This window comes from Chrysoperla carnea, chromosome 5 (assembly GCF_905475395.1).
Source record: "Chrysoperla carnea chromosome 5, inChrCarn1.1, whole genome shotgun sequence".
Lineage (NCBI taxonomy): Eukaryota > Metazoa > Arthropoda > Insecta > Neuroptera > Chrysopidae > Chrysoperla > Chrysoperla carnea.
The window spans coordinates 18,310,055-18,319,103 of record NC_058341.1 but is presented as its reverse complement, the minus strand read 5'-3'; the positions used below and the strand labels follow the sequence as shown (position 1 = coordinate 18,319,103).

General features: G+C 30.6%; 1 protein-coding gene across 1 annotated transcript; it reads left to right on the top strand.

The window, feature by feature from the left end:
* Positions 1–1,441: 1,441 nt before the first annotated feature.
* LOC123300964 (exportin-4-like) lies at positions 1,442–8,216 on the top strand. The gene is made up of 6 exons (XM_044883655.1): positions 1,442–1,577; positions 1,648–2,034; positions 3,552–4,283; positions 4,463–5,242; positions 5,797–5,969; positions 6,029–8,216. The coding sequence occupies exons 1-6, from the start codon at positions 1,527–1,529 to the stop codon at positions 7,296–7,298; spliced, it is 3,393 nt and encodes a 1,130-aa protein (XP_044739590.1). The 5' UTR covers positions 1,442–1,526; the 3' UTR covers positions 7,299–8,216.
* Positions 8,217–9,049: the final 833 nt, after the last annotated feature.

Here is a 9,049-nt window from a genome sequence, read left to right as displayed (position 1 = left end):
TTTAATGTATATCTCATTAATGTTCAGAAAAAAGAATTATGTGTTATTAATTCTTGTATATTTATGAGTTATTGTTCTCTATCTCAACCATGAAGGCTATAAAGAAGGAGAACGATCGCTATGTACTAAAGCATTAGCGCACCTGTCCCTGAAAATTTGTAGAATTTATAGTTCATTTTCAGCCACCAGCCTCGCTGTCGTCGGTAAGTAGTATATTAGCGCACAACAGCCCGCATTTAATGATACAACTTAGCGATCCCAGCGCCTCACTTATTTTTTCAAAATATTGGGGACAATATTTTCTATTGCGATCGTTCCCTTCTTTATAGCCTTCATGATATTGACGCTGACGTTTGACGCTACACATAATTCTACTTATCTCAGCAAGATGGAGTCATAATTTGACGCTAGACGCTAGCGTCAAGCGTCATCATGAGGTTACAACTTAAAGCACTTACACTGAACTACATAGTATTTATTTTAATATGAACATTATTAATAACAATTAATTATATTAGTTTGATGTAAGTTAAATGCCATGTAAAACCATTTTATTTCGTTATTAGTCAATTATAAACACAAATAAACACTACCTAAATGTAATCAACACGATTAACAAGACCTAAGCGCTAAAATAAACTCAGTGCATACCATAAAAAAATTGGAAAATAATATAAATAAACACTTAAAACGACTGAATTACACTAATTAGTTAATGAACAGGGGCACAATGAAAACGACCAAAATACTTAAATAATGTCACTATAAAAATAATCCACAAAATGTTAATAAAGACAATCGATTGAGAATACACACAAAGAAATTTAACGAATTTTAATGACATGCAAACGAATTTTGAAAGACGTATTGTTTATTTATTTAAAAATATATAAAATATTGTTTCCCCAACAACCATTGAAATGGTTAAATTATTATCAAAACCTATCAATACTAATAGATGGCCCTACACGAATATAACGTGTAGAGCCACCTGGAGAAAGATACCTTTAGAGAATCGAAATAGTAAAAATTTTACAGGGAGTTGCAGATCTGTTTTAAATTAAAAACTATAATCTGTGCTTTCGATGTTAATAAACTTTTTTGACGCTCATTTTTACAATTTGACGCTGGATATTTAACTCTATTTTTTTCAGTGGAACCCTGATTTGGCCCTCAAAGTCAGCGTTAAGCACTCTCATGAAGTTACTTACCTACATCTTTAGTAATTTACTTGCATTTTCATGTTACATAAGAAAAAGTCTCAAAAATACTCATTTCTTAAAAAGGAACAACGCCTTTTGGTATTGGAATTTGAAGGTTGGTGTTATTTGTTCTTTGTTTTGTACGAATGTTCGAGATAATTCCTTATAGAGAATATGGATACAAAGAAAGATATTTTTGTTTACGAAATAAAAATATCAGTTATTAATCCATAGTTGTGAATTATTTTTCTGTCATGAAATGAAATGCCAAAATAATTTTGGCACATGTGATTTTGTCTCGAAACGTGTATGAAAATTTGAAAAATGGCAAGTCCTGTTATTGAAGAATTGCAAAGAGCAGCCTTAGTAATTATGGTAATTAAAAATAATTAACCTTTATTTTATAAGTTTATGAATAAAATTGTACATCGTATTTATTTTATAGGCTCCAGCAGAGGCTGTTTCTCCTGAACAACGAAAACAAGCCGAACAATTGTATATTACTTTCCAAAAGACAAAAAAACCATACAATTTGTGCCGTGAAATACTAGAATCGTCGACTGTCGATCTTCTTATGTTTCAAGCTGCTGGTTTATTAAAAAGTGCGTTAATTCGTGAATGGAGTGAACTTGAAGAAAATGATATTTTTTCCTTACGACAGTATTTGTTACATTATATAATGACTAAAGATGTACCCAGTTTTGTGCGTGAAAAGTTACTCCAAGTGATTGCTATTATGGTTAAACGGCAAGGTTGTGAAGATTTTGGAACCGATCGTAATGCCGTTCTAACAGAAATCGAAAATTTAATTTCAACTGGTACTTTACCAAGGGTATGTAACTTATACTTCAAATTCTTCATTCATCTGTAATTAAAATTTCCTGAAATTTCCCTTTTGTACAAGATAGATTCACTTATAAACAGAATTTTATTATTGTGAAAATAAGTATAGTTCCAGATAAAGTTCGAAATTAATGTTACTTTATTATTTCATCTTGTACCCAAGTTACCCATATCAAGATAAGAGTAATTTTGCTTGAGCTATGTCTAAGATGCCAGAATCAAAATTCTCATTATTTCCCACAGAAAACTTTTTCATAGTTGACTAAGGTATCGGACTCGTTACCAGTGTGCGGATTTACACATTTGTGACCCTAACTAACTTCTGCAATTCAATACCCTAGTTCACAGTCATATTAATTACATTTTCTTTATCAATGAAGTTGCAATTTTATTGTGCTCTATCGTCATCAGCTTTTTCCCGTTATTGGTATTATTGTGAAGTCACGATTTAGTGAAGTTTATACAAGAAATAGTTTTTGGGTAAATTTTTGATCTAAGAAAAGCTCAATCCTGTACTAATTATACAGGGTGTTCTGTTATTGATAGCAGAAAATTGTACCACTAAATTAAGCTTGTCAAGACAAATGGAAAAGCTCTATACCAAATTTCCATTTGAGACCTGATACGGAAGATGTGACTATGGGAAAATAGAAAGATTTATGAATTCACAGACCTATCAAATTCGGTAGGTGTCAATTTAGAATATAGAGGGGACTATCATAAAACAATAATTGATTGTAAATTGATTGCATTGGGTAGTGAATACTAAAAAAAATATTTTGTTGTTATTATTTATAAAGAAAACAAAAATATGATTCACCAATACAATTAGATGTTGGAGATATCAAATTATATATTATAATAGGTCCGGGATAAGGGGAATAAATTGTGTAATACAGAACACAAAATCTTAAACATTGTCTCACTTTACAACGTCAACACACAACATATATACTTTGGTTTGTCTCGAAGTACAGTACACCCGCAGTAATCCGGCCCCTGTCTAATCCGGCACACCTTGTAGTCCGACATAACTATAACGGTAATTACAATGCAGATTTCTTATAAATACATGAATTCTTCGTGGCTGAAATTAGAAAATCTTAATCACTTTGATATGTAATTTGTCGGATTACAAGGCATTCTTTTTCAAAAAGTTCCGGATTACAAGGAGATTTGTGGCAGTACTCTATAGTCCGACAAATTCGATAATTCGACATTACCTTGCAAAACGTTTGTCGGATTATCGCGGGTCCACTGTATATGTATCTAAGCATAAATTTAGCAAAACGGACTGGTTGCATATTGCTGGTGTATATTTAAGTAAAGTGAGACGTAAGAGGAGGTACAGAAAAATCCATGATGAAGCATGGATAGTCATGAATCCATGACTATTAATGAAGCCAACCATTTATAGTTACCCATTGCACAATATATATATGGCCTTTAACTTTGAATGACCATCAAAAATCAAAAATATTAATAAAAAAAATGTTTATTTTTCAGAGAATTATCGCATGTAATCTGTTAGCAGCTATAATGCAAGAATATGCAACATCTTTAAAATCATCAGATGTGGGTCTTCCATGGGAGAAACATTTCCGTGCAAAAAAATGTTTTGAAGCCACCGATTTACCACGTATATTTCGTTTTTGTGTACGGGCTCTCACCGAATTATTTCAAGCGGATCCACCATATTCAGCGGATGTTTATACATTAGCTAAACATTTTTTATCATTAACCGAAACTGTATTAACATGGGGATATATTTCACCACTCTTACCAAAACGTTTAATTGGTATGTTTGAAGATATGCATGAAGCTGATCAAGCCCCAGCTCTACGTGTTGGCCCCGCTTGGAAAGATATTATTTTGGAGCCATCATTATTAGAGTTATTTTTCACAACGTATTGGAAAATACGTGATCAAGAAGCATTAAGTCATCATGCTATGAATTGTTTGGTACAATTTGCAACATTAAGTGGGGGTATTATTGAAACAGACAATGTGAAAAGTACATATATTACATGCTATATAGAAGGTTTCTTGAAATTAATCGACAGTATTGAATTACAAGATCGTGAATCATTGGGTTTGTCGAATATTGTACGAAAATTGGTTATATTTTTCCCACCAAGAATATTAATACAATTACCAGAGAATATGATACGAGCGTTTTTAGAGTATGTTGCGAAATTAACATGCCGATTTGCTGAAGGTGCAGCTCACGAAGAATCCGTAAGTTATCAATTATTTTATACTCATTAAAAGTATTAAAAGAACATTTTTTAAACAGAAAATTTAAAACAGCTCTATCTCTGCGAAAAATCATCAAATTTTAAACCAAAATTGCACCAAGCACCCTTTATGATTATAATAACCTGTATAGTTATACAAATTTGAATTTTTTTTTACAGCTATGCGCAGACGATAGAATGTTTATGGAAGCATTCGATAACATATTAGAAGCTTGGTCAACAATTCTACTAGAATCTCAATTTCCAAAGGAATTAACCGAACAATTATCAATACAAATATTTAATACGTATTTACGAAGTCATTTATCCGCACCAGATGGTACTCGTGGTACACGTGAAATCGATAGCGAAGAAATTGACGAAACTGAGGAAACAGATCGTTTAAAATTTCAAGATCAATTAAAAACTATCGGATTATTTGGACGACAAGTACCGTCATATACCGTACCGTTGTTGTCTCGATTATTAGAGCAACGCATACAACGTTTACAGGATCATCTTCAACGTGTACATACCCAAGCATTAAATATTAGCGATAGTGCAACTTTAGATTGTGTATTTGAAGATTTACACTGGCTTATATTAATTGCTGGGCATGTTGTTTGTATTGATAGTGACGGGGAAACTGCATTAATTCCCACGGAAATTATGCAATTCTGTATAGAACAATCGAAAAAAGGGAAAGTTAATTCAGAGATATCGTTAAAATTACTAGCGTCGCCAAATCAAAATGTTCAAGATATACCTGGCGCCGATGAAATGGCTGATCCATTAATACGTTTAGTTGCAGCAATATTTCGTTTATGTGAAGTGGAAAAGTCAGCGGCTGAAGCACGAATGCAACATTCTTTGAGTCCTGAAGTTGGTTGTACTGTTGTGTGGTTTTTATCACGATTTGCACTTTCGTACTTAATTCCTAATGAAGTCAATTATTATGAGGTGAATTTATACTAATATTATAAATGTGAAAGTGTGTATATTTATTTATTTGCTTATACAGAGTGGACTATTTTAATCTATTATGGCTAATAGCTCCGTTTTGTAATTAACCAATAAAAAATATCTCTAACAAAAGTTTCAGAATTTGATAAGGGACATCATGATATGATTATTATGAACCTCACAATATCCACTTGCATACTTGTATTACAAAATTTTCATGTTTTCTTAGAAAATCAAGTTCTTATTTTAATCCTTATGCTCTTATTTTGCATTTCTATTATAAAATTTGTTCCTAGTTATTTCAAATATTTAACAGGGCTTAAATTTTTTCTGTAAAATTTTCCTTGGCTTTGATGACTATTTAGTTGGAAGGGGAGGCTTGAAAAGGGTACACTCAATAAATTTTATAACTTACGATGACATGACAGAAAAATCGATTTACAAGAAAACGATCGACCATGTTAATATTTTTGTTATGATTATAATTAATTGTCAATAATCGATTTATTCATTCGATTGTTACTAATTTAAGGACTTATAATTATTTTTAGATTTGCCCGTTGCTACTAACAGCTTTTGGAAAAGATTCAGAAGGTGCAGTATGGACAACAAACTTTTTACTCATGAAAATTAACTCAAATATTGTTAATTTTCTATCAGAAATACCCTTATTAACAGACTCCGTACATTTATTAGTATCGCTAGTAAAAAAAGGCGGCGATAAGTAAGTATTTAAATGCTAAAAAATTTCTATTAAATTTAGTACATAACTTTTTATTTCAGAGGAAATTTAGTTGCAAAATCCGAAGGCTTATGGAATTTAGTAAATCTTCAATCAAATCTTGATCCAGGTGCGCTACCACAAATTGCAAAACGTGGCTTATATCGAGCATTTACTTTATGTGCATCAGCATTAGAAGAACAACAGGCTTTTGAATTCCTTCAACAAATTATAAATCCAGTAACAATACGATTTAAACAAATCGTCTCTCAAGATAATTTTAATCGGGTATATCAATTAGAAAACATTAAAACAGCTTTAATTGATATTTTAGAGTCATTAATCGGTGTTAGTCAAGGGTCTCATGTACGTACTGTTAAAATCATTTTTACAATGTTAACACCAATTTTATCCGAACTAGCAGCTTTATTAACAGTTTATCATAATTACCAAATAATTGTACAATTAATCCTTGAAGTATTTTGTAAAGGGGCTCGACGTATGTTATGTTACTTAAGTGGTAGTGAATCACGTAAAATGTACGAGTATTGTTACACAACAATCCAAGCATATGCCCAAAATAACGTGGATCGTTCAACAGTTGAAAGTACCGCTGAAGATGGTAGCTATCAAGATATTTTACTTGTTTTAGAATTATTAACGAATATCTCAACAAAAGATTGTATTGATTTGGGTGATCAAACTTGTGATGATGAGAATGCCATTACAGCAGCGGATGTTTGTATCTATGGTTTAAATTTTATAATGCCATTAATGACGCTAGAATTATTAAAATATCCACAATTATGTACTCAATATTTTCGTATGATTACATTCATATGTGAATTTTATCCGGATAAAGTATGTCAATTACAAAGTGATTTATTACAAAAGTTTTTAGGTTCTATTGAATTAGGTTTAACAAATTATGGCTCAGATGTTGTAACATGGTCGTTAGAGGCAATACAATTATTGGCTACAAATATTTATAAACGTTCATTGCAAGGTTCACAAATGTATGTTGCATTGCTACCATTTTTAAAATTAATTATTGATTTAACGCTATCACATCAATTACCGAATGATGTAACAACGCATGCATCTTTATCAATATACGCATTGATATGTATTTATCCTGAACAGTACAATAGTTTAATACAATCATTAATTGAAAGTCAAGAGGATCCAACAATTGCTGAACGTTTAGCAAATGCCTTTAATAGTTTAATGTATGATGTGAAATTGAATTGTGAACGACTTGGTCGTATGAAATTTCGCGATAATTTTGATAAGTTTATTGTAAATGTTCATGGATTTTTATTGATTAAATAATTATGACGAGTTTAATTTTAGTAATTGTTTTTTTCTTTTTTTTGTATTGAAATTTTATTGATTATAATTATCGAATTTTGTATTTGTTTTTATCACAGATGTCTGTATATTAAACATACATTATAAATACATAACTTATTTACTCATTTTTTGGTTACTCAACTATGGAGAAAGGCACCTTCAGAAGAGAACGAAAATAGTAAAAATTTTACAGGGAGTTGCAGATCTGTTTTAAATTAAAAACTATAATCTGTGAGCACCATTTGAGTGCACTTTTGCCAACGTAACACAAGTTTATTAATTCCGTAGGCATAAAAATTGATAGCTCGGGTGCAATGCTGTTTGACAAAGAGTGAAAATATTTTATGTCTTTACTTGTATAGTCTTTTGACAACTGCTCGAAACAAAAGCGAATCGATGAAAAAGTTCTATTAATGATTCAGACTTAATATACGACATCTGTGAGTTTTATTATAAACATGTAAATATCGTTGTTTGCCACACTTTTAAAAATATTAAAATTAGAATAAAAGATTTTATAGTCCAATAGACAAGAATTTATACTCAGGGACCCACGTAAATCTAAATTCAAATTTTTATATTCTACGAGAAATTGCTTCAAAGCAGTTTCAGACTTAAAACAAAATTAGTAAGTAACAATCCTCTCAGGACAGGATATGATATTTTTGAAATCTTAACTTAAGCACCTCGAGAAGTCACTATCCAGAAGGTCGTTGTTCGGACTTTTTAGCTATTAACTTCTAAAATATTTATTTTATAAAATTTAAATTACTTGATTTACACTCACCAGGAGCTCTTTCTTTAATTTCAGAAAAAATTTATATTCTAAAAAATGTAAAATGTACAAGAGAATTATCTATTTATTGAATTATTACTAACTGTCCATTTATTGATGATGATATGATCCGGAAATATTTTTCTTTCAAGAAATTTTTAAACTCCGAATCCAAGAAAATTCAATTTTATATTTTTTAAAAATGTGGTAATTTTGATTTGTTTGTACGAATGGATTAAGAGCTAAATAAAATTATTAATTACATTGATCGATAACGAAGTTTGGTCATAAAAATTGGATTATTTACCTAGACCAAAATTATTTCGGTTTAAAATTATTGTTGTTTTGTTAATATCACTACTGCTAACCAAAAATTAGATAGCAAAGACTTTTTACTACCCAAAATACAATCTTCTTTATCGGTCAGTATATAGAATATCTCGTAATAACCGCATTCGACCAATACAATGTTTTTGGATTCGTGGTACCAATGACAAGAGCCTTTGTTCAATTAATTACAGATTACACCAATAATTTTATTAGTGGTTGTGACTCATTAACTCGTTGTGTAAAATTAAAAGTATGGGCCGGTTTTTTTCGTACAATGTTAAATATGCACTTGTTTCCTCTCAAGAATTCCATGGAAACAGCTGCTTGTCTTCCACTATTAATTATAATAAAAGCTAATATAAAAAATCTTATTTTGCAAATATCTCTACGATTATTTATCCGATCCCATTTTAAAGATCACTAATTAAATTATTTGTGTAATTTATAAAAATTAACGAAGAATGGAAAATTACGCCCAGTTTTGTTAAAATACTCTAAATTGTTGTATTTTAATAAACCTTTCATTAGTCTGAAATTAGTTACCATTTCATGCACGACTCGTTTGAGAAAAAAGAAGAGAGTTTGTCAAAACAACGTAAGTCTATCGGTCACTAGTTCTTCAAAA